The following is a 24,495-nucleotide window of genomic DNA, read 5'->3' on the forward strand; positions in this document are numbered from 1 at the left end:
CTATTTGATCCAATAAAACACACTGGGAATGGTTTGGAAAAATGCATAACACATTTTTTATGCAAGGTCAGCTGCTGCATGGCTGCATGAGCAACCCTCGATTTTTTGTCAAGGTTTGAGGGCTGATTTTGAATGAAAAGTGTTCTGGTTGGGTGGTTGTGGCTTGGTTTTGAATCTGGGGGTGAAGTTTTTTTGGGTTCGCGGGCTGGCTTCTGCAGACACACCTCGAGGATGGACGACTACCTCGCCCCGCTCGCCGGGCACCCCATCCTGAGGGGCAGCAGCTCCTTCACCTTCCTCATCCTCAGCCAGCACCAGCTCATCACCGCCACACACCCGGAACTCAGGCTGCTCTCGCTGGCCGCGCTCAAGACCCGCCCCGAGAGCCACCGCCAGTACTCGCTGCTCGTCCCCAACCCCCCCTCAGCCCTGCCGACGGGGCCCGTCACCACCCTCAGCGCCAACCCCAGCGAGCGGCTGCTGGCCGTGTGCTCGGCCGACCAGCTCGCAGTCCTCAGCCTCCCCCGCACAGAGGAACACGCCGGCCCCTCCAGGCAGATCGAATGCCCGACGACGCCCGTCCGGACCGAGCCCGGCCTGCCGATCGCCAAGCTGCTCTGGCACCCCTGGAGCCATCGCGCCAGCACCCTGCTCGTCCTCTACCCAACCGGCATCCTCCACGAGTTCGACATCGCCACAGACGCACTCCACCCGGCCCAGACTATCAACTTCAACTCGCCCTACAGCCTCCTGGGCCCCCCCGCGCCCATCGCATCCAGCCCATCCTTCGACGGCCATCCCTCGCTGATCTCCAGCTTCCAGCAGGTCTCCTTAAACCCCAAAAGACAGCCATCGCATCACCCCCCCAGCAAATCCAAACCTAGGCTCTCCTCCGCATCTATCCCACCCCCCGCCAGGCACCAATCTGGCCCCCACAGGTCTACTTCCCGAGGAACCTATGGAGCCGCACATGCCGCCTCATCCACCGCCGTCTCAATATGCTTCGGAGCTGGCACCGGCGACTGGGGTCCTCTAACACTCTATGCGATCATGCTCAATGGGGACATGTATGCCATCTGTCCCTACCTACCCAAGAACGCGTCAGTATGTTTCATCTACTCAGCTGGCAGACCGACATCTGATATCCGGCGCGATCGATCTAGGGTGATTCCACTTTCCTACAGGAATTCATTGCTGTTCTTCTTGACGGCCAAGCTCGAGTCGATCTATACTACAGCCGGCACGGGGAAGAAACTGATGGACATCCAGGGACCTTTAGAGCAATCGCTAGACTATCTGAACTCGCTCTCGGACGTCCCAGACGAGCCGATAGACGAGCTGGATTCCGAGGAGGAGCATGGCCCGGAGGAAGGGGCGAAAAGGAATCGGAGGAAGGAGCGGTTCAAGGCGCTCGTCACCCCGCTCCGTCAAGGCCCGTTCTTACTGACTCCCTCGCCGATCGAGACGAACGAGAACGAGGAGGAAACCGTGTCCGATCTGCTCCATTTCCGCTACTCAGCATTATCATCCACACGCCAGAGGAACTCGGCCGCTGCTGAACCTAACCCTGCGGATCCGAATAACGCTGGCGTGGGCGTGTTCGTGATAGCCTACCAGAGCCGACTCGACGTCTGCATAGAAGTCGAGAAAATCGAGCCGCGCTGGGTGCCCTCTTCGGATGCGAATACCAAAGCAGGAAAGCCGACGACGACGACGACGACTGAGCTGCCGATGCTGCTCACCTACGAATCCATCGATCTGCACCTCAGGGACGGGCCCTCGGAGATGATCCGGGAGTTAAGTCCGCTGCGGATGACCTTAGACGTGCGCTACAAGGACATGATCTACGTGTCCCATGTGCGCGGACTCCATGTGGTGTTGATGCAGCCCTGGCTGGAGGGTCTTTTGGAGGGGGAGGTCGACGCGGGCCATAAGAACAAGAGGGGCAGCCTGGTCAGCTGGCTGATCCAGTCCTATGGCAGCGGCTTTGGGATCGCCGGCGTGAGCATCGTTGACGACGCGTATCTGGGCTGCAATCTCCTGGCGTTCACCGACATTGGCCAGTTGATCCCGATACCGTTCAGCCATAGGCTCGCGCCGCCTCCGGCGGCGGCCGCCACAGCGGACACCAAAGGCCCACTCGAGCAGCTCATGGCCGCGCCCCCGCTCTTACGCCGCTCGACCAGTCGGGGCGCGTCGGGCTTGTTAGGCGAAGTCTGGACGGTCCCGGCGCCTTTGGCGAGCAATGCCCGGGGACCAGGGCTCAATGGGCCCCCACCCACCTCAGCAACCACCGCGTCAGCCGCACTTAAACACGCACACGAAGTGTCCGCTCAGGTGGACCAGTACATCCGGCGTCTGGTCGAAGCCATCAACCTGGGGCAAGACAGACTGACGCTCCAGATCAAAGAGTTCCAATGCCAGATCCGAAAACTGGCGCACTACCCGACCTGTCTCAACGCGCTCAACCAACACTCGCAGGCCCAACTTGGGCGGATCCAGGCCATCGAGCGCGGCCAGAAAGCGCTGCTCAAAAAGGCCGACCTCGTCCTCCAGAAACTCGCCGACGACCGCAATCGCATCCTCTCGAGGGAAGAGACTCGGTGGTTCGCCGAGCTAGATCGGATGGCCCTCGAGGTCTTCGGCGACCCTGACGGGGACAGAAGAGGGCTCAAAGCGTCCATCGACCAGGTCCGTGTTCTCCATCCCTCCCTTCTGCGTAATCCTCGTGCACGGAAAAAGACCCACACCCGACCGTTTTCTCCTTCTTCTTTCTTTTCTTCCGCTGATGGGGTCCGAGAACGATTTGTAGCTGAAGAGTCAGTTGGAAGCGACCAAGGCGCGTCTCCGTGCCGACTCGCAACCCGCGCCGGGCCTCGAAGCGGGCCAAGGGAAGAGCACGACGATGGCGGCCAAGAAGACGATGGGCGAGAGTCAACTGGTGCCGATATACCACAAGCTGGAACAAGCGTTCTTGAGTCCCCTTTGCCTCCCTTTGCCTCCACTCCCTTCGCATTGACTTTTCTGTTTTTGGCGCGCGCGGATGGGTTGTTTTTTTCAGGAACGGGTGCTTGGCCGTTATCCATGATCAGATCAACAAGATTAACAAAACGCTGGCCAACAAGCCGGCCGCGTAACCGGTTTTCTCCGGCTCTCCCCCCCCTCTCTCTTGCATGTGTGAGCTTGATTACGTGTGGTGCGCGTTCTGGACGACGAATAGCTTGGTCTTTTGTGCGACTTAACTTCTAATCCCTTTCTTGGCCTCTTTGTGTGCGGAGGTGAAGGCCTCAAGTGTTTGATATGCAGAGATATCCTGTTCTTCATCTCTATGTCTCACAAGACGAAAAAAGATGAGTTCGGCTCCTCAATCCTCTACATACATGTACAATCATTATATATGTAATGTCAATGGGGAAAGATATGACTTTGCCTTGCAACACGTCATATTATTGAGTGATGAACCTGGATGAGTATCACCACTCAGCGCCACAGTATCCTTTCAGCAATCGCTCTTTCTTTGACTGCAGTTTTTTTGTATATTTGCTCGTTGATTTACATTGCATTTACACTACCCAAGAACGAAGAGCAACAAAACAAATCAAAACAAAAGAAAACGCTTTGGTAGGAGGGCCACCCGACGCACACAAATGAATCTGAGGCAAAACAAGAAGAAATATCCGGCTCGAAGGGTGACTTTGTAGTGCAAAAAATGTGAACTGGTGACGAAAAGACTGAGTAAGAGGCGAGAGGAATCAGACGGATTTCAAGGGCAAAGTGTATTGGAACTCTTGGGAATGTTCGTGTTTGTACTACGAGACGAATGGAAAGCACAAAGCCGCATCAAGACGAGAACTGAGACGAAGACGGCGGGAAGATATGTTAGAAAGGAGACGAACCATGTCGAGAGCAACTTCGCAGCTTTCACGGACTACCCGACTCTGTTCGTCCGCCGATGCATGGGCTTCCAGGGTCGTTAATACTTCTGGCGTTGCGATCGAGCCCAGTGCTTCGGCCGCTTCGTGTCGTACCATCTCATCCTCCTGTTTCTGTCACCCACAACAGTATGGTCCAGATCCCACCCAACATGATTAATTATTTTTACTATGGGCCACAAGGACGAAAGAAACAATGAAAAACTTACATTTTCTAGGACTTTGATCAGGGCGGGGACTGATAATGGGTGAGAGAGTTGCCCAAAAACGTAGGCAATTTCGTGACTTGGGAGAGAGAGAGAAAAAAAAAGCGAATCTTAGTTTGGGTGGATTCTGAGGATTCCTAGACTGCTCAAAAAAGGCCTTCTCACCGGAACAGGGCGCTAGAGTCAGAAAATCCACTAGCAAGGGCCTCGATGGCGATCTGGTCGAGTTCATCGGTTTCAGAGGCTCTACGGATGGCGTCCCGGAGACCGAACATAGCCCGATAACGCTCAAAGAGAGTCTTCTGTGGGTCGAGAAGTTGGACCTTCATCTTGAGCAACTCGTTCCGTCCAAGGTCCTTCCCCGAGGTCTGGTGGAAACTCTTGATCATCGAGGGCGCCGGGTCAATCGTCCCATACACCCCCGCCTCATTCGCCTTAGCTTCCCCATTCCCTTCAATCTTCTCAATCGCTAGCTCGCACGTCTCTCGAACTGATACTTCTTCATCCTTCAGAAACTCCCGCAAGATGCCCAATGAAACCGGATCTCCAATGGCTCCCATTGCCTCGGCCGCCTTGTTTTATTTTCGTTCAAGAGCAAATATTAATCAATTTTTCACGATTAGTTACGAGTCTTCTCTTCAGAAAAATAGTCATATAGCGCGAAAATTGAGACTGACCTCATGGCGGACCATTGGATGAACAGAAGTATCCCTGAGAGTAGCTTCGAGTACGGGCAGGGCAGTGGGATCAGCAATCTGGCCGAGACAGTAAGCCAGTTCGTGGCCAAGGAGAGCTTGAGGTAGATCTTTGGGCGGTCTCAAGGCGTCTCCAATAGCCCTGACAGCTGGCGTCGAGCCGATGGCCTTGAGTGTGAATAATGCTCGGAATCTCGAGGCGAGTGGGACCGTGCCTGTTCGGTTGGTGAGCGTCGAGTGCAGCTCGTTGATCTCATCTTCCGTCACGTTCAGGACCGTCATCCTTCTGTTTTGCGGATCTTGATGGGTGCGGGTATTCGAGCGAGGCGGCAGGGTGATCTCGTTGGCTGATAGTTGGGCTTGTTTGGGGCCCTTGTTTTTCCCCAAAATTGCTTTTCTACATTTTTTGTTCATGTTGAATATTCAAAACAGCGCGGCCAGCCAGACTGCTGCGTATGTGAAAGGGTCGCCAGAGTAGGATGTCACACGACCCACACTTTGGCCAGGGACACTATTTTTGGTGGACTTGAACAACTCCACCAGCGCCCACCCCACAACAGTCTCACACCAAGGAAACAGTACCATTCGATCCTACGATGCCTAAATCAAGTGGGTCAGTTCAGCACCCTTCAACGATCCCCTCCATCCCGAGAAGAGACAAGCAATCTCTGCACCTACTGACTGATGGCCTTATTGCTTTTTCACATCAAGAGCGACAGACGGTTGTTCATCTCTCGAAGACCTCCAAAAAGACTAAAGAGGTCAAAGCTAAATTAATCGAACAAATCAAGGAAGCTTCCGAAAAATTCCAATTTGTTTGGTTGTTCACGATCGACCATGTTCGGACAGCTTACCTGCAGGATATCCGGTCTTCCTGGAAACCCTCTAGGTACATTACCACAGTCCATCTAACCCAAACAAAAACCCTCCCATTTCTTCTTTTCTCACCGTGTGATTTCGCGTTGAGGGATGACTGCTAACGCTCAAGCCCTACAACTCATTTTTTTAGAATCTTTATGGGCAGGAACGCGGTCATGAGGCTAGGCTTAGGTTCTCAAGAAGAAGACGAACACATGCCTGGGCTAGGCGCAATAGGCAAGGTGCGACTCACGATCGATCTCTATAATTCGGCAATGAGACGACCCCAAATCAAATTTGTATCTGACATTGAAAGTTGCACACTTCTCGGCATCTTATATAGCTATTGGAAGGTGATACAGGATTGTTGTTTACAGACGAGCCCCCGAAAGTGGTAGTCGAATGGTTTGATGATTATGTGAAGGCTGACTACGCCCGGAAGGGCAACCTAGCGACTGAGACGGTGGAACTTCCAGCAGGTCAGTCGGCTTTGTTTGCTATATACAATCCAGACAAGAGAGAGAGAGCTGAGATACCCAAGTTTTGGATCTGTTTAGGCCCCGTCATGATCAAAGAGATCAACGATGAACCATCAGTTGCCCCGGGAGCCTTGGAGCCCCATCTACGAGCCCTCGGTCTGCCCACGACCCTCCAAACTCGAGTTCCAACACTCTCTTCTCCCCATGTAGTCTGCAAAGAGGGCGAAAAGCTCGACACCAATCAAGCCAGTCTCCTCAAGACCTTGGGTTACCAGATGGCCCAGTTCAAGATCGTCCTCAGTCACGTTTGGATCAAAGACCGCTCAACTACTTTCTCTATAGACCAGATCAGGGACCAACTCAAATAGCCTTCCCCTTATACTTCTCACTTTCATATTTCATCTTGTTTCTCTTGTGCTTTTTTCCATGGTTCATCAAACAAAGATCGCTTGACAGCTCTCCTCCCTTTCTCATCTTTGGCACCTCTGATTCGCCTCAACACATCGTCCATATTACCTCAGTGTAGGTATGGCTGTACAGCGTTTCATGCGTCGATCAGCTTCATTTGGCCCTTCGGACCTCACATATTAAGACGTCGAGATGTATGGTTGTCAAGTCGGCCAAAGCTTAGAAACTTACGTAGAGGTCGGGATAGCAAGTTGTGGCCATCGTGAGCATGCGTTGTTGGTGTAGTGGTTAGCATTGAAGCCTTCCATGTCAGACGAGTGCCTGTGCTTGATGAATAGCTTTAGTCCGGGGTTCGAATCCCCGACAACGCAGTATGTTTTTCTGACTGCCCGGGTAGCAAAATGCAACTTGAAACAAGCAAACAGCCAGCTTAACTAAGCCTCTCGAACGGAGGGTCCGGGGGACCCCGCCCGGAGGGCTCTCCGCAGGAGAGGCTTACGCCTAATGTCTGAAGTCTGGCAGGGAAAGGAAGGATATTCAACCCCAAAACCACTAAGAGCATCCACCACCGTCTCTGTAAACCCGCTCGGTAAGGCAGATTTATAGAGTATGTAAGGGATTTTACACCCCCGTGCCCTCTTTAGGGCTCTTTAGCTAAATGGTTGTTCGGTAAATCTTTAAGGCTCGCTAGATTTACCCACCGCTAAAGAGCCTCCGTAAGGAAGATTTTGCAGAGCCTACATAATCCTACATAGCTGCATGTGTATAACCCTTACCCCCCCCCCCCCCCCTCTGGGCCTCCACCAACAAAAAAAAACTTGGATGACCTGTCATCGATAGACTGGCATGTACATAACAACTATCAACAGGAGGACCGGCCATTGAAAGACCGGGCATCAATAGGATGCCAGGGCGTCAATACGATGACCAGTCATTGATAGACCGCTCATAACATAACGGTCATTGATACAACGACCGGTCATCAATATATTGGTCAGACCGACTGGTAATCGATAGACCGGGTATTAATAGGATGCCCGGTCATTGATAGACCGGGCATCAATACGATGACCAGTCATAACAAAACTAGGATGACCGGTCATCGATGTGACCGGTGATCAATAGGATGACCGGGCATCCGATCGGATGACCGTCATGTTGTTCAATACAGGATGACCGGTCATTGATGTGACCAATACAATGACCGGTCATTGATGTGACCGATACAATGACCGGTCATTGCTGTGACCAATACAATGACCGGTCATCGATGCGACCAATAGGATGACCGGTCATCGATGTGACCGATAGGATGACTGGTCATCAATGTGACCGTCGATACAATGACCGGTCATTGATGCGACTGATAGGATGACCGGTCACCGATGTGACCAGTAGGATGACAGGTCATGATCAATAGGATGACCATTGTGTGTGTTGCTTAAAGAGGGGTGTACATATTTATGTATGTAGACACCAGGGTGGCGGTGGTGTCTTTATCTAAATTGGTGTTGTCTACCGAGCCGCTATCTAGCGATGAGGGTGAGTTTTTTCTTTAGCTATAGCTGCTAAGCAACCGAGCCTCGCGGGACTCGCTGGCTACCTAAAGATTTACCTAGACGGTGGTGGATGCTCTAAGGCTTTGTTTGGAGCCAATATAAATATAGGTGATATAATCATTGGTTAATTCGTTGGTTTGCATAATTTTATGCATGCATAAATCATAAAATCATAAAATCTTTTTTGCAGGGGATATGACTGTCTGATTATGTAATACAAAATTTCCTCACCAAAATATTCTTATGATTTTATGATTTATGCATGCATAAAATTATGCAAACCAACTTTGAACACCATAAATGGTATTATGGTGCTGAAGATGGCTGAATCAGTTAAATCTGACTTCATAGTTGATGAGACCAGTACTGTAGGTTTCCTACAAAAAAAATGGATTCTTTATGTTGAGTTTTGTATTTTTTTATTGAATTTACAAATGATTATGTCACCTATATTTAGATTGGCTCCAAACGGGGCCTAAATAATTATTTAAAAATCAGCAAAATATGTACAAAAAAAACTGAACAGGCAGTTTCATTGGCAGTGCTGATGTGCACCCTCACCCAAAATTTTGAGCAAAAAGCTCCAAAACTGATTGAAGGGATCCGTTTTGAAGGTCAAAGGAACCCTGAAGGATATTACATTGCTCTGAAGATCCATTTTCGGATTTTCTGATAATATGCACAATTGAGTTTCCTATATGCAACAAAATGCAACACTACATGTGTAGGATCTGCGGGTTTGCGGATCCAGGATCCACCAGGCATGATGGTTGTGCATCCTTAGTTTACATTTCTTTATGTTTTTTTATTTTTAAACCATTAGTACAGTGCAAATGGTTTGGATTGAGGAGATGAGACCTGTGCCAAATGAAAGCTGAGGTCCAGAAGTATCTTTTGGCTCTGGGGCAGGTCCACAGGACCTGAGGGGGAGGCTGGCTGAGGCTTAATATTTTCCCTCCAGCCATTTGTGATTTCTTTCCCAGCCAAAATTTTGACATTACGCGCAAGTCCCTCCCTGCGGGAGGGGCCGCTTTGCGGCCAGCCACAGCGAGCCTCCCACCAGGGGGGACTTGTGTTAAGTTAGAGCAAACAGCAATAGCAAGAAACCTTGCGGTCAGATAGGCCAAAACTTTTGGCTGCTGATTTCAGCCTCAAAACCTGTATGTCTCCTGTGTGCCAGGAATGCAATCAGAAGAAAAATCCCAGTTTCTTTGTTTTTAACTTTGGGGCCTCCAGGGTTGCACCATTGCAATGATTTTATGCCATTCTGGCCCTTTGCCTCACATCCTGCGGCCCCATGGCCGGCCCAGCACCCCCCTTGAGCCAACCCAGCCGTCCAAAGGGGCTTTGAATGCCTGTACAGTGAAGCTGTACAGGCCTGTGGCTGAAATGCAGAAATCATTTTCAGCTATATAAGGCTGTAGCTTGTAAGCTTTCTTGCTTCTGCTGTATCAGAATAAAAATTTGGGAAGTGGAGCCTGAAAAATCTCAAAGAACTGGAAGGTAGAATTGCATAAGAGACTAATCCACTTGTAATTACAATTGAGCTCTTTTAGAGATAAGAGAGTAGATACATCTTATTACCTGGAAGCAGGCTCAACAATGGGCCTTTACTATACAGATATTGGTATAGTATAGTTATTGTATTTTTTTTGGTCCAATAACAGTACTGTTATTTCCATTTTTCCGTAATGAAATTTTAATACTATATCCAATTGCATGAGGATTTTTCTTTTTTTTTTGAAAATACTATATCCAAATGAAGGTAGAAACAAAAAAATCTCAATACTATACTGGCCAGATGTGGCCAGTACCACTACTCAGTAGGGATTAAAATCTATCTATTTCTTGGGCTTGGGGATCAGAGCACCCAAAGCCTTTCCAGCCTCAGCAAAGTCCCCTGAAAGGGAAAAATCCTCACAATGCCACATAAGGCTGCTGAAGGATTTTGAAGTAGTTGAAGGGAACAGACAACCATGTCTGGAGCCACAGAGAACAATCTCTCAACAGAACAAGACCTAACTGGTGGTCCTAAATAAGCCCTTGCTATTGCCGCAAGGACCAGGTAGGTGGCATGGTTCACCTGTACAATCATCAGGAGCCCACATGTCATTGCCTTATGTTTACACCTGGTTAAGCGCGTTATCGCGGTAACCAGGGGCAAAAAAAGTTACTATACCTGTATTTTTTGTTTCAGAGAAAAACCACAGAATACTATATGGGCCAATTGCAGCAAGGGCCAATACTAGTACAGTTATTAGTATAGGTTGGTACAACCAGACCTATACAATAACAGAAAGGCCTGGCTATAGTAGAGTATAGTATAGGCCCATTGTTGGCAGGCTGAAGGCTGCTGACTTGAGATAGAGTTTTAGCAACTGTTATTCTGTGGTGCTGCAGCCGTTCTATTGATTTTTTGGCTTATTGTCAGCATCTACTCTTTTTCATCTGAAGTTCAAGCTAGCTCTGCTTACTGGGCCAGGATTGTTTCCTCTTTTTGACCTAGCTTAGGTGCAACACCAGGACCTTACCACCAAGATTTTCTGTTAATCAGTTTTGGTGGTGTTAGTCCTGCTTGTGTGCTTTTTTTCCTAGCTGAGAGGACTTGGCATCTCACCTCCTTTTATTCCTTTCTGGTTTGAGGTCAGGTGTTTGACATGTTAAAGCGGGGACAAGCATTTAGATTTTTCCTTGTTGGTTAGCTGTTCAGAAACTCAAGTACTCACCTGAGGTGTTTATCAAGATTCTGTCCAGTAACAACAATTGACAGAGGTTTTATATTTTATCCATCTTGCTGCTTGTGTTGTTGGTACCTACATTCACCAAATAGGTGCTATCAGTTTTTCCAACTTCACGAGTGGCTTGGGCTGCGGGAAAGGGTTCACTTTGCTTACCTAACTCCACAGCTTCTGAGTTTTGCGGCACCCTCCTCAGCTTATGAGCAGGGGGCCGGTCTCCAGGGCCTGTATTCTGACAGAGCCTACCTTCTTGCCTATTCTTACAGAGCCTACCTTCTTGTCTATTATTACAGAGCCTACCTTCTTGCCTATTATTACAGAGCCTAACTTCTTGCCTATTCTTAAAGAGCCTACCTTCTTGCCTACTAAAGAAAGCTATGTCAAAAGTGGCAATATTGAGATTTCTATGTGTGTTTCAAGAAACCCATTTTTTATTCTCTAGAGGGGCTTTGAGGGTTGTGAAAGGGGTGTGATGGTGGTCCGCCCCTACAATCAATCTGTAATTCCTGTGACATATTGGCCAAATTTACCAGTGATAAGTGATTTCAGCCTGATTGATGCCTTTTTTTAAAAAAAATCAACAAGTTCAGAATATGTGGTAGATCATCAGGATTACAAGGTGACATTGGATTCTCAAATTTTGGAGAGGTTGAGTGTCATCTGAGGGGTTTTATGGCCTTTCCAGCCATTTTGCTGGTGCTGCTCACACAAGAACCCCAACATTGCTTGCAAGTCCCTCCCTGGCGGTAAGGTGCTTACACCTTGTGAGCATGGGAGGGACTTTCTTTAATTTTTGTGATGAATGATCCTTGAAAAAGTGATGAAAAGACATCTTCTGCAGAAGTTTCAAGACCATACTTGTATCTTCAATGTGTTTCAAGCCGTTTAGGCTCCAAAATGTTTTGTCCACTCAAGCTCACTGAAACCTACTGAACCTGAATCCCAGGACATTTAGAATTATGGCACTGCTGAAATTTAGTCAACATCACCAGCCAATTCTGTCTGCCAGCAGGACCCTAAATGTGGGGAATTTAAAGTCTGGAATTTTGGCTAAATTCATACATCAGGGGGGCACCAGGAAATGGCCTTTTTGGGGCCAATTCATAAATTTTCATGTGTATACTTGAGGCAAAATCCCCCAAACCCAGACAAAAACCAGGGTTTCACAGGTAGTATAAACCTTGGTGGAAATTTCATAAATTTCTGTCATGTTTGATGCCTAACTGTTGAGTGGTAGCTGTTGAAACTTGATGTACTTCCTGTGGCATCATCACTTGCTGACATCTGAAACTGTTGAAAGAATTCAGAAAACTAAAAGGTTTATCTTTATTTTTATAAGTATAAACACCATGGGAGTTTGCTTGGCACTTGCGTGCAAGTGCCATTGCACATTATTGTTTAAGGACCCTGTTAGATATATCCTGGAACTTGAGCCTCAATGTATGCTGAACTCATGATGAATTTATGTTCAACTTATGCTCAATTGAGCTGAAGGCACTTTGGAAAGGAGTTGAATTCAATTGAAAACCAGCTCCAACTTGACTCTAGTCATTACTGGAACTATTTCAGAACACATTTTCAACTACCTTGCAAAGCAATATCAAATCCTTGGCAGAAACAAGGTATTTACCACAGGAATCATATATTTCTAGAGCTGGCCCCTATCATCTGTTGGTGGGTACTTGGCAGCCGCGGGCGGGTACCTGTGGAAGTGCGCAGGTATCCGCCGGGTGCGGGTGCAGGTGTTCAGTCTGGGTCCAAATTCAGGCAGGTACCTGCACACAAATCACCATTCTGCACAGCTCTGCTTGCCCCTAGTGCCCATTGGCGGGTACTAGGTACCTGTGCGTGGGTACCTGTGGAAGTACACAGGTAACAGCCAGCAGGTGCGGGTTTCCATTCTGGGTCAAAATTCAGGATGAGGTGCAGGTACCCGGGTGCAAAGTGCCAGCTCTATATATTTCATTCTATCATGTGTTTATCATAAATCCCAAAAAGCTCGAGATATTTGAGTGGTACACAAAAAGATACATGTGTAAGTTTGTGTGACACATTCTTTAGTTGGTGAATGTTTTCACAAAATATTTGAAGTTCTGGGAAAAGTCCAGCGGAAAAAACCTCATATTAATCAGGAGTTGTGTATGACTTCAGAAAATATCCCCAAAATCATTTGTGTAAATATGGCTGAAAGTTATAAACAATTTTTGAAGGGTCCACCTAAGCCCCTGGCTCTGCATGAGCACTCAGGTTGGCATCACTTGGCTCAGTGATGAAAAATGTGACACGCCAGCACAAATGTGTAAATTTGTGTGACACATTCTTCAGCTGCTAAATTTTTTCCCAAGGGGGTTAAAATTCTGGGACAAGTCCAGGGGAGCCTCAGATTACCCAGGGTTTGTGAATTAATTCAGAAAATATCCTCAACAGGATTTCTGTACTGATGGATGAAAATCAGATACAATTATTAAAGGATTCAGCTAATTTGACCCCCCTGGGATCGTGGGGTACTCATCTTGGCATTATATGGCTGGGTGATGGTCTACGTGTCACACGAACGCGCGCGCGTATGTTTGTGTGACACAATGTGTCACAGAAACCCGCACAGTTTACATGTTTTTGTGACAGTTGGCCCCACAGCGCCAAAGTCAAACCGTAGTACCAGAGCAAAATCAGACCTCCCACTAGAGCTGACACTTTGCACCCGGGTACCCGCGGTGGGTGTGGTTACCTGCCTGAATTTTGACACAGAATGGACACCCCCACATGTACCCAGCACCCGCCGGCAGTTACCTGCGTACTTCCATGGTTACCCACCCACAGGTACCTAGTACCCGCCAATGGGCACTAGGGGCAAACAGAGCTGTGCAGAATGGTGATTTGTGTGAGGGTACCTCATGCCTAAATTTGGACCCAGACTGGACACCTGCACCCGCACCCGGCGGATACCTGCGCACTTCCACGGGTACCCGCCCATGTATCCACCAACGGGTACTAGGGACCAGCTCTACCTCACACAGTTTCACTACACTCCATCCAAAGTTTTAAACATGTGTGATAGAAACAACTTAAAAAGAACTGGCAGCTTTTTGGTGTGTGCCCTGAAAATAAATACAAAAACGGTTTCAGAGAAAACTACTGGGTATGGGTTTCCAAAGAGGTCAAAAACCATGATAATTGAAATATGAGGAACTTTTGTCAAGCTTGAGGATCAAGTAAACCTTATCATTAAATTGGCCTGGTTTTCAGCATAGGTATGGCATACATTTTACACACACATTGCACAACACATTTGGTATGATTCCAGTTATTATACACTTACTTTGTGGCAGACATGAAATTGTCTTCCAACCAGCATCTAACTGAGATCCAACCAAATCTATGACTGAGTTCAGAGATGGCACTTGCAGACAAGTGTTGAGGAAACTCCCATGGTGAAAGTGTGCTAAGAATACAATGAGAATAAATGAAAATATCTTTTATACCTAAAAGGCAGATAAAATCTGCTGGCTATTGATTATTTAATAGTATATAAAGAAAAATATTCTTGAGGTAAACAAGGCTGAGTAATAACCTTATGACTAAGAAATAAAGATGATACTCGTTAGCACACAACAATTTTGATTGTGAAAATGAGTTTTTAAAGTGTTATTACTTTTGTTCAATAATGCTGTACAGGATTTAAGCAAATCTCTAGGCCTTTTCTTTGAGATCAATAACTGATAGTTCAGACAGTTTATTATAAACTGTTTATCAGTTTCCTTTCATCTTGATATAAGATTTATTTTTAACAATCATTCAACTCACCACCAGGTGAAGTTATTTGAGTTATCAACTTCTTGTTGATTTTGATTTTAGATAGCTTTGTTCTGATGGTTGATGTCAAGAAGAATTGATTAGATCCTTGTTGACCGTTGATAAGGATTAGAATCATTAATTCACCTTGAGTTCAATGATTCTCGATCTTTGCTATCAATGTTTGATCATCAAGCATACTGCTCTTTTGCCAATCAGCTGTTCCATCACGGATCAGTTTGAATCTGCACATGAAAGAAAATCTTTCAGTTTTTTAACTTCCATGAGTACATGTGAAACACATGTTGCTCACCAGGAATTTTTTCTCTTTTGAGAGTTTGTGTCATAAGACAAATTCCAACAACTGTGGTGTGCGCGGATCTTGTGTACCGCTCAGTCAAAGTTGTATCATCATCAATCATAACCTAATCTAGCTTGCTCACTCTCCCCAGTCCTCATTCTCTCTATCCGCCAATAAACCAAATTATCCTTTCCTTCTTCTTTATTCCTTCAATCTTTGACCTCTCCTCAAACTCCAATCTCTCTCTCAAATCAATCACCAACTCAACTCCATCTAGCTGCAATAATCATCATCAGTGCATCACATCTTCAATCAGCTCAAGCTTCTTCTCTGAGGACTTCTTGTCCCTTTCTCAACTTGGTGAGAAGCAAACCAGCAACCCTATTGACTTTGGGGCAGGCTAAATGCACTACCAAACTTTACTACACCACCGGTGCGATCGGACGGATTCTTAACATCGCCCTGACATCAGTGTCGCCAAGATGTCAGTGCGACACTCTACAAAATCAGGGCAATGTTAGGAGAAGGTTGGCATTGGCTTGATGCCCGGGTTGATGTCGGTCAAACTTGATCGTAGCCCTGCTGTCCCAAGAGAAATGTCACCAGGATGTTGCTTTGCTGTGACATACTGGTAGTATCTGAGCGGCGATCCCCGCGACACACGCATTGCACGGGCGTTGAGTATGCTGGTGCGCTCGCGCAAAGAGCAATTTATTAGATATAGGTGTTGCTGCAGTGCCCCTCCCGGCAGGCACTGTAGTCAATGTGGGGATGCGTTCCGCTGTCCCCAGCAGCTGCATGGTGAGTGTTTGATTCCCACCTGAAGCAGGGCTTCCCTCGGGGTGCCTGAGTGCTTTTTGAGGGGGTGGATATCTTCCCGCGGCATCACCCCGACGCCTCCAGCACATTGAGGCGTTGTCGGTGCCTGACACCCGCCTGACATAATGTTGTGGCGACCCGACTAGGACGTAAAGTCTTTCAGGGGCTGGCAATATTGCCCCAATATTGCCAAGGCATTGGGCCAATATCCAGCTGCACCGGTGGTGTACATGTACTCCAAAAATGGAGTGCACAATTGTGTACTGCAAAAATATTGGAGTGTACAACGTTTCACTCCATGAATTACTGGATTAAACATACAGCCACTCCAAAAAATGTTCAGTTTTTGGATTGTTTAATCCTTATTTTGGAGTGCACTATTGTCCACTCCTTTTTCAACTTTTTTTTCTATTTTTTGCTCTGGGAAATGGAGTGCAACACAATTCACTCCTATACTAAACACAAGGTCTGCCTCCAAGACCTTCCAGGTTTGCTTGAACTTGTTCAAAAATGGCCTGACTTGAGTCTATAGATATAAGGATTTGGAATCCCAAGTTTCTTTTTTCTTTGGGTCAGCCTAACTGCACTCCAATATTTTACTGTGTGCACTCCACATTTCTGGTGTTGGGCTCCAGCACTCCAAAAATGTTGGATTGCCTTGATGTTGAACTCCCAAAACATGGAGTCCCTAGATGGGCACTCCATGTTTATTGGAGTCAACTGGGTACTCCAAAATTGACCAAAATAGGGGAGTGCAGCTAGATGCACTCCAAAAAAAAATCGAGTGCAAGCCCAAACACTCCACATTTTCAGTGAAGGATTCTGGCTTTGCACTCCAGCTGGCAAATACCAAATGGAGTGCATTGGGGTGCACTCCAAGTATCCTTTTTTTTTGGAGTTTTCACAGCACATAGCCCGAGTGGAGTACACTGACCAGCCATCAAGTGGCATACACCCTCAATGACCGGTCAGTGCTGGTCAGCTAGGGGAAAAACATCTCCTCAAGATGACCGGTCTGGGCCGTCATTGCACCCCGGCCAGCAAGTGGGGCTTGTACTCCACTTGAAAACCAACCGTAAAGCCATGTACACACCCCACCTGGTGGATTGAGTGCAGTACACACTCACCTCAATGATCGGCAATTGAGCAGAGGACACACCCCACTTGATGGCCAATCACCAAGTAGATTGCCACTCAATGGTCATTGAGTGGAGGAGACCCACTAAATGGCCAAGGTGCTACTCCCCTTGGTGACCGGCACAGACCGGCAATTGAGAGAAGATTTCACTCCCCTTGATGACTGGCACAGACCGGTCATTGAGGGATGTTACTCCCCTCAATAACCGGCACAGGCAGGTCATCAAGAGATGTAACTCACCTCAATGACCGGTGATAACCAGTCATTGAGAGATGTTACTCCCCTCATTTACCGGCACAGACTGCTCATCAAGAGATGTGACTCACCTCGATGACTGGTGATGACCGGTCATCAAGAGGAGGTGTTATTACCCTTGATGACCAGTCTGTGCTGGTCATTGAGGGGAGCAACATCTCTCAATGACCGGTCTGTGCCGGTCATTGGGAGGTGTGACTGATGACTGGTCCCCACTGGTCATCAAGAGGTGTGAGTCCCCTTGATGACTGGTCCACGCTGGTCATCAAGAGGTGTGAGTCCCCTTGATGACCGGTCCCTGCTGTTCATCAAGAGGTGTGAGTCCCCTTGATGACCGGTCCCCACCGGCACCGGTCATTGAGAGGTGTGAGTCCCCTCAATGACCGGTCTGCGCCGGTCATTGAGAGGTATGAGTCCCCTCAATGACTGGTCCGGGCCGGTCATGGAGAGGTATGAGTCCCCTCAATGACCGGCCATCAAGAGGTGTGACTGATGACCGGTCCGTGCCGGTCATTGAGAGGTGTGATTTCCCTCAATGACTGGCGGTCCTGCACAGACGGGCGATTGAGAGGAGATTTCAATCCGCTCTATGCCGGTATGTGCCGGTGTGAGGATAAAGGCTGGTATGTTGGTGGAAATGTCCACTAACCACCCTCTTCAAGATGTGTTCGGGCTGTGTGATTATTGGTAACTCAGCTCCGCACTGCTACTATCTGCTAGCACTCCTCTCTGAGCCTGATCTATAGCGTAATAATCCGCAAGTGAATACAGCTCCACACTCCGCAAGCACAGAATCCGCAAATAACGCTTCAAGTAAAGATAAGATCACGTATAACTCTCCTAATACTCTAGTACGTCCGTAAGTGTAAGTACAACTAATGAGTAATCCGTAAGATGATAGGAGAGAGAGAAGAGAAACCGTGAGCCTTTCCCCCGTCCTTCCCTCCACGCACATCACCGCTCCCACCCAATCCCGCAGATCCGACACTTTGCCACACTAGTCCTTCAGCTCGGCCCGCTTTCCGCACCTCATTGTCCCAGACTCCGCTCCTCCCCAACGCTTGCCCTGCCACCTTCCTCTGTCTAGCCCCCGCCAGTCAGTCTCTTGCCACCGCCTCTGCCCCAGTTCCACCCGCTTCAGCTGACACGGCTCACCTGCTGACCTGCCGCTGCTACCAGTCCACGTGTGTAGTCCGCCGCAGTCCAGCCCCGTCTTTCCGCTCCAGTCCGGATACCCAATCCGCAATCCATGTGTGACTTTCCGTAAGCTTTCTCAGTGTGTTTTTCTGACATCATCCTCAGTGCTTATGTCACCAGAAAGCACTCTGCCTGCGCCGCTCTGTGCGTTCCCCCCCCCGCGCCATCTCCGAGAGGACATTCTACCACGCATGCCTATATAAACCACCACGCCAGTCATGATCAGGAGGGGGGCTGGAGTGCACAGGACTGCACTCCCCTCTTGAGGAGGAGAAATACCAGGAATGGAGTGCTGGGGGAATGCACTCCGATCTGATGGAGTGAGACTCCGGGGCACCCATTACATTTCCAGGCCACTGGAGTTCTTGGTGGTGCACTCCAAAGAATCTGGAGTGCCCGGTTCTGCCCTCCAATGGACTTGGAGTGTTCAGCACTCCAACAATCATTGGTGTGCACACTCCATACACTCGCTTTTGGAGTGCTTTTAGGATTTTCTTGGAGTGCATTCAGGCTCACCGTTTTTCTTTTGGGTCAATCTAAATGCACGCCACTTTTTGACTAGATGCACGCCAAAAAAGTGGCGTGCGCGCCTGTACGCCAAAATAAATGGCGTACAGGAGCAGTGCACGCCATTTTTTTTGGCGTGCGTAGCCCTGAACGCCAAAAATACTCTTTTTTGGAAGAATTTTGGCGTGCACAAACCCTCCACGCCATTTTTTTTGGTGTACAGGCTTTGCACGCCACTTTTTTGGCGTGCATCTAGTCAAAAAGTGGCGTGCACCATGTTGAATGCAATTTTTTTGGCAGGAACAGTTGCGCACAACAAAATAGGGTGTGACCACTGCGGCCCAATGACATATTTCATGTACTATCCATAGTGCCTCCGCCAAGCTCTGCACTATGAATAGTGCCTGCGCCAAGCTCTGCACTATGAACAGTGCCTCCGCCAAGCTCCGCACTATGAATAGTGCCTCTGCCAAGCTCCGCCAATGGATAGTGCTTCCGCCAAGCTCCACCACTATGAATAGTGCCTCCGCCAAGCTCCACCACTATGAATAGTGCCTCCGCCAAGCTCCACCACTATGAATAGTGCCTCTGCCAAGCCCCGCCACTATAAATAGTGACTCCGCCATGACTCCGCCACTATAAATAGTGACTCCGCCAAGCTTGGCCACTATGAAAACTATTCATCCTGGCACTATTCATAGTGGCGGAGGCACTATTCATCATGCCGTTGGGGCGCAGTGGCCAACTGTGCCGCCAAAAAAACTGCATGTAAAACGGTGCACGCCAACTTTTGACTATATGCACGCCAAAAAAGTGGCGTGCAACGCCTGTACGCCAAAAAAAATGGCGTGGAGGGTTTGTGCACGCCAAAATTCTTCCAAAAAGGAGTATTTTTGGCGTTCAGGGCTACGCACGCCAAACAAATGGCGTGCACTGCTCCTGTACGCCATTTATTTTGGCGTACAGGCGTGCACGCCACTTTTTTGGCGTGCATCTAGTCAAAAAGTGGCGTGCATTTAGATTGACCCTTTTCTTTTTGGTTTCCTTATCCCCACAGAACAATTTTGTTTTCTGGTCAGTTGATTTGTCAAAGAAATTCATTTTGCAAATTTTTCTGGATCTTACTTGATGAACTCCAAGTTCTTGAGATGCAGTTGTGCACTCCAAAAATTTTGGAGTGCGCAGGATCGACATTGAGTGCATTGTGTGTTGTAACATTGAGTGCATTGTGTGTTGTGACAGAAAGAGGGTCATTCTTGGGGCCACTTATGTAGATCGAGAGCTGGTTCGAACAAGAGGGCCAGATCCGGCCACAGCACACACCGCCACATAGCCACAGACAGACACCAAACACCAGCTCATATGACAAGACAGCCCCAACGGGCTTGTGCAAACTGAAAACCAAAAACTGAAGGAGCAGAAAATAAACAGAGGAGAAGCGTGTGGGCCGCTGCGTCCTATCACACACACACACACATATATATATATATACTTTACGGGATGTGGGGCCGGGCAGGGTGGGGGTTTTCTTTATTGGCTTGTAAGGAGTGTCTGTGTGATTGAACAGTTCTTTATACATATATACATATATATATATATATGTGTGGACGGATGCGTATTTATGTGAAAGAAGAAGACACTGATGCTTATGTTGAGTCACGAAAGAGAAGAAGAAGAAGAAGATGATAAAAGGAAGAACGAGGATGAGTTGATGCTTTCCAAAAAAGAGAGAGAGGATAGTTTTTAGTGGAGGGTGGGCGAGACGGAGGGCAGGAGGCTGTCGTCGAAGGGCATGCGATGGTCGGACGAGTGGCTGATGGAGAGGGAGCTAGCGAGGTGGAAGGCGGGGCCTGAGGAGACGTGGCGGGGGGAGACGAGTGAGTTTTGGGGGAGGAGATGGTGGTGGTGGTGGTGGTGGTCGTTGAAGTGGGTGGAGAAGGCGCGGCGGGGGGAGGTGGTGGTGGTGTTTCTGGAGGGCGAGAGTCTCCTTGTGATCGGCGATGCGGGGGGGGAGGAGCCGAGGAGGAGGACGCTGGGGGAGATGGGGTCGTGGTGGTGGTGGGTGAAGGCGGGGGAGGCGGGGCAGGAGGGGCTGGCGATGAGGCCCTCGTTCGGGCGCGAGCTGGTCCGGCCGCCGGCTCCCGGGGCGCCGCCTGCCGATTGGCTGACCCCCCGGGGCAGCGTCTTCTTCATGCAGTTCTGGATCATCCCCTTGAGCATCGACGGCGGGCGCGGGGTGCCGAGCTGGATGGCCCCGCTGAGATGGTGCAGCTCGGAGGGGTGGTAGAGCAGGTCTTGGGCCTCCTTGGACGTTGGGGTCGGGGGCTGGGCCGAGATGATGGGCTGGCTGAGCGAGAGATCTGTGAGGAGAGGAAGGGTTTGTTAGGGAGATTGGGTATATGTGTGTGTGTGGAGATAGGGAGCTGACCGATGGAGTTGGGCAGGACGTTATCGCTGGCGCTGAGACTGAGGAAGAGGAAGAAGGGCACGATCCAGACGCAGAGGGCAAAGAAGGTGGAGATGTCGATGAGCGTGAGCTGGTCGGGGCGTCTGTGGCTGGGGGGGTGTGCGAGCCAGGCCTGGGGGGCGGGGCGGTGGTTGTGGCTGGCGACGCGGTCGGCGAAGTAGAAGAACCAGGCGAAGTGGTCGAGGATGACGAGTGCGCATGAGGAGAGGAAGGAGAGGGATGTGAGGGAGATGGAGGGCCAGGCGCGGGAGAAGTTGGAGAGGTAGACGCAGTGGGAGAGGATGCCGAGCAGGGTGAGGGAGAGGGGCAGGCCGTCGGCGAGGTAGAAGGCCAGATGGAGGAGGATGATGAGCTGCGGGGTGAGTTTCTGTATTGAGTGTGTGTGTGTGTGTGTGTGTGTGTGTGTGTGTGGCTTGTGTGGCTTGTGTGGCTTGTGGGGGACTGACCTGGATGAGCTGTTTTCCGAAGCGCTTGGCGGCCTGGGTGTTTTCCTCGATGATCTCTGCTAGATAGAGCAGGCCGCTGGCTGGAGAGAGCCGCCGGGGGAGGGGGATCAGTGGTCAGGTGTTTGTTGGTTTATGTGGTGTGCTTACCCAGACAGAGGGTGATGAATGCGATGGCCAGGAGTCCGACGAGGAAGGAGACGAGGTGGAGGAGCAGCATCTTCGAGGGTGGTGGTGGTTCTGGGTTGGTTTTGAGGTGTTTTGGTTGTTTCGGCGCTGGCTGGGACGATTCAGAGTGCGTTCCCCTGGGCGCACTGTTTCACTGGTTGGGATCATCCCCTGCCACTAACAAAACCACCCCACTTCTCACCCAGCCCGCCTGTGCTGGCCGTCGCCGTGAAGAGGGCTGCTCTTGAAAGCGCCTTCCCACTTCCAGAAGCGGCCTGGCCCATCCGACTGCCTCCTCCACCCCCTGCCCGCCACACACACACAACACAACACACCACAGGCACTTCAAAAACAAGCGCAACCAAGTCCTGGCTGAGCCACAACCCTTACTATGGTCTTTTTCCTGTTTCTGGTGCACCCGGCCGCCACACACAACCCAGCGGTGAAGTGTTGACGCCATGATCTCTGTGTGACGCGGCGAAGGCCGATCATCGTTGCACATCAACCGATCCCAATCCGCCATCATCTGGCTCTCCGCCCACCCGCGCTCCAGAGCCTGCTGGACTCCGCGCCCGGCCAGCCCGGCCTGTTCGCCCCCGCGAGCTCCTCCAGAGAGCCAAGCAGGCTGCACTCAGGGCCCCGTCCGAGCGGCGAGACGAGCAAGCCTGATGGGTGGCCTCGAGGCATCGCCCATCGGGAGCCCGACGATCTGCTGAAGCCCGACAGAATCAAGCGGATGCTCGCCGTGCTGGGCGCGGGGAGGGTGTCGGTGGGCCGGCTCGGGCTGGCGTCCGCCGAGACCGCCGTCTTCACCCCCCCCCGACAAGTCGATCGACCTCCTGCGCGACATATACACCGTGGCCAAGGAGGAGGAGCGCCGCCGAGCCGCCTCGCCAGCTCCGTTCTTCCACACTGCCATCCAGCCCCTCCTCCTCGTCGTCGTCCCATCCGTGACACGCTTGTTCCTTCCATCGTAGCCGGCGTCACCTTCGTGCCGTTCCAGGTCGAATTGAGTGGCGCCCCGCCCTCGAAGTCTTCCCGCTCACCCCCGACGACATCGACTTCGGACATTCTGACTGCCTCTCCGACGACGATTGATTACCTGGCGAGTGCGGAAACCGCGAGCGACGCCGCTGTCGGCTTCCTCGGCACGGCTCCGGCAGACCACGAGACATGCCATCCACACATGTTCCCCGGATGTCTGAGCAACATCGAGCCTGCGTCGTTCGCGCACGAGAGCTCGCCCGGCCTCCTGTCCGGCGAATACGGCGGGGATTCCTGGCCGACGACTCCCGATGCTTTCCACGCAAGCATGGCAGCGCCTCGCCAACCCAAGAGGTCGGGCCGAAGCGTTTTGGAGGACGTGGACTCGCTCAGTCGGCCGGCCGACTGCGGACACAGCGTCGCGCCCCCTCTGCACGCGTCGTTCAGCTGCGACCTCGGGGCGGCAAGCATGGACGGAGGCGGACGCCGCGTGCGCCCCCGATCGGCCGCTGTTCCCGGAGCGCTCGACGCACAAGAACAGCGCCTGGGCCCATGGCGGGGCGGTTTTCGGGATCGGGGGCGCCGGCGAATGCGCGCAGAACTGGCGGCGAAACGGCGCGCTTCCGCCGACGGCTTTCGACGCCGCCGAGGCCCATTCTCAGGAGTCTTACTTGCTCTAGGCAGCGCTCATGTATCTACCAACTCTTCAAAAAAAAAAAAAAAAAAAAAAACGCAAAACAGATTGTTCGATTCGATTTGTCGGTCCAGATATAACTCAGTGCCCTCTATGTATATTCTCTCCAGATTCCAGATGATTTCGACTGATTCACAGAGAAGTTTTTTTGTATTGGGCCATGTTTCCATGATCTTATAAGGCTGAGTGACCTCTTTTAGTGATGGGATAGAAACGCCAGAAGTAATGAACCTACAATAACCCGTCCAGTCAAGCTAAGAATATTCCTAAAGATTTGACACAGAACATCTTGTTTGGATCCCTCTCACTGTTGATCAGGGAACTCCAGGAATACTGATGAGACCATCTCGGAGTCACCAACAACGAGAGCCCTCTGAGAAAGCTCATGTCTGCCATTGCCGCCTATTTATATGCAGAGATTGCACCCTGCTTTACTGTCTATGAGCAACCCATATCGCCAGGTGTAACGGGCAATATGGTCGAAGGGTTGCCTTATCCTGAGTGAGGATCCGGTACCTAGTCTGTCCTTCGCCCGGGGGCGCGAGCTGAGCCGGGTGATCCTGAGATAGTCATTGCGGGCCGGTCTGTGCCTTGTTGGGCCGGATGGACACCCAAAGGTGTTTCTGTATCACCGCCGCCGACCAATCACAGCTCGCCGGACCGCTGTTTGACTCCCTTTTTATCATCCCCGCGCACTCCAAGGCTGTCACTAGGCCGGTCTGGAAGGGAATCGCGCCTGAGATCGCCATCTTATCCAGCCATCTCGCCGCAAGTGCCCGGTTTGAAATGAAATTGACCTCTCTTTTGGCCAGCTACTTCGAGGTGGCGCTCTCGAGATCCACGCGACTGCAAGCT

General features: G+C 50.2%; 5 protein-coding genes across 5 annotated transcripts; 3 read left to right on the forward strand and 2 right to left on the reverse strand.

Moving 5' to 3' along the window:
* Positions 1-231: 231 nt before the first annotated feature.
* Positions 232-3,137, forward strand: PtA15_1A925 (uncharacterized protein; the record flags this gene model as incomplete). Its single annotated transcript, XM_053166003.1, has 4 exons — positions 232-1,100; positions 1,164-2,691; positions 2,813-2,970; positions 3,062-3,137. 4 exons carry the CDS (start codon positions 232-234, stop codon positions 3,135-3,137), a joined length of 2,631 nt encoding a protein of 876 aa, XP_053017138.1.
* A 615-nt stretch (positions 3,138-3,752) lies between these two features.
* Positions 3,753-5,247, reverse strand: PtA15_1A926 (uncharacterized protein; the record flags this gene model as incomplete). Its single annotated transcript, XM_053166004.1, has 5 exons — positions 3,753-3,809; positions 3,897-4,046; positions 4,142-4,217; positions 4,304-4,710; positions 4,816-5,247. 5 exons carry the CDS (start codon positions 5,245-5,247, stop codon positions 3,753-3,755), a joined length of 1,122 nt encoding a protein of 373 aa, XP_053017139.1.
* A 182-nt stretch (positions 5,248-5,429) lies between these two features.
* PtA15_1A927 (uncharacterized protein) lies at positions 5,430-6,538 on the forward strand (the record flags this gene model as incomplete). Its single annotated transcript, XM_053166005.1, has 5 exons — positions 5,430-5,442; positions 5,545-5,722; positions 5,843-5,933; positions 6,035-6,170; positions 6,249-6,538. 5 exons carry the CDS (start codon positions 5,430-5,432, stop codon positions 6,536-6,538), a joined length of 708 nt encoding a protein of 235 aa, XP_053017140.1.
* Positions 6,539-20,627: 14,089 nt separating this feature from the next.
* On the reverse strand, positions 20,628-22,422 carry PtA15_1A928 (uncharacterized protein; the record flags this gene model as incomplete). The annotated part of the gene is made up of 6 exons (XM_053166006.1): positions 20,628-21,244; positions 21,313-21,703; positions 21,798-21,877; positions 21,945-22,074; positions 22,145-22,266; positions 22,353-22,422. The coding sequence occupies 6 exons, from the start codon at positions 22,420-22,422 to the stop codon at positions 20,628-20,630; spliced, it is 1,410 nt and encodes a 469-aa protein (XP_053017141.1).
* Positions 22,423-22,698: 276 nt separating this feature from the next.
* On the forward strand, positions 22,699-23,720 carry PtA15_1A929 (uncharacterized protein; the record flags this gene model as incomplete). Its single annotated transcript, XM_053166007.1, has 2 exons — positions 22,699-23,637; positions 23,715-23,720. The coding sequence occupies 2 exons, from the start codon at positions 22,699-22,701 to the stop codon at positions 23,718-23,720; spliced, it is 945 nt and encodes a 314-aa protein (XP_053017142.1).
* Between the last annotated feature and the right edge of the window lie 775 nt (positions 23,721-24,495).

This window comes from Puccinia triticina, chromosome 1A (assembly GCF_026914185.1).
Source record: "Puccinia triticina chromosome 1A, complete sequence".
NCBI lineage: Eukaryota > Fungi > Basidiomycota > Pucciniomycetes > Pucciniales > Pucciniaceae > Puccinia > Puccinia triticina.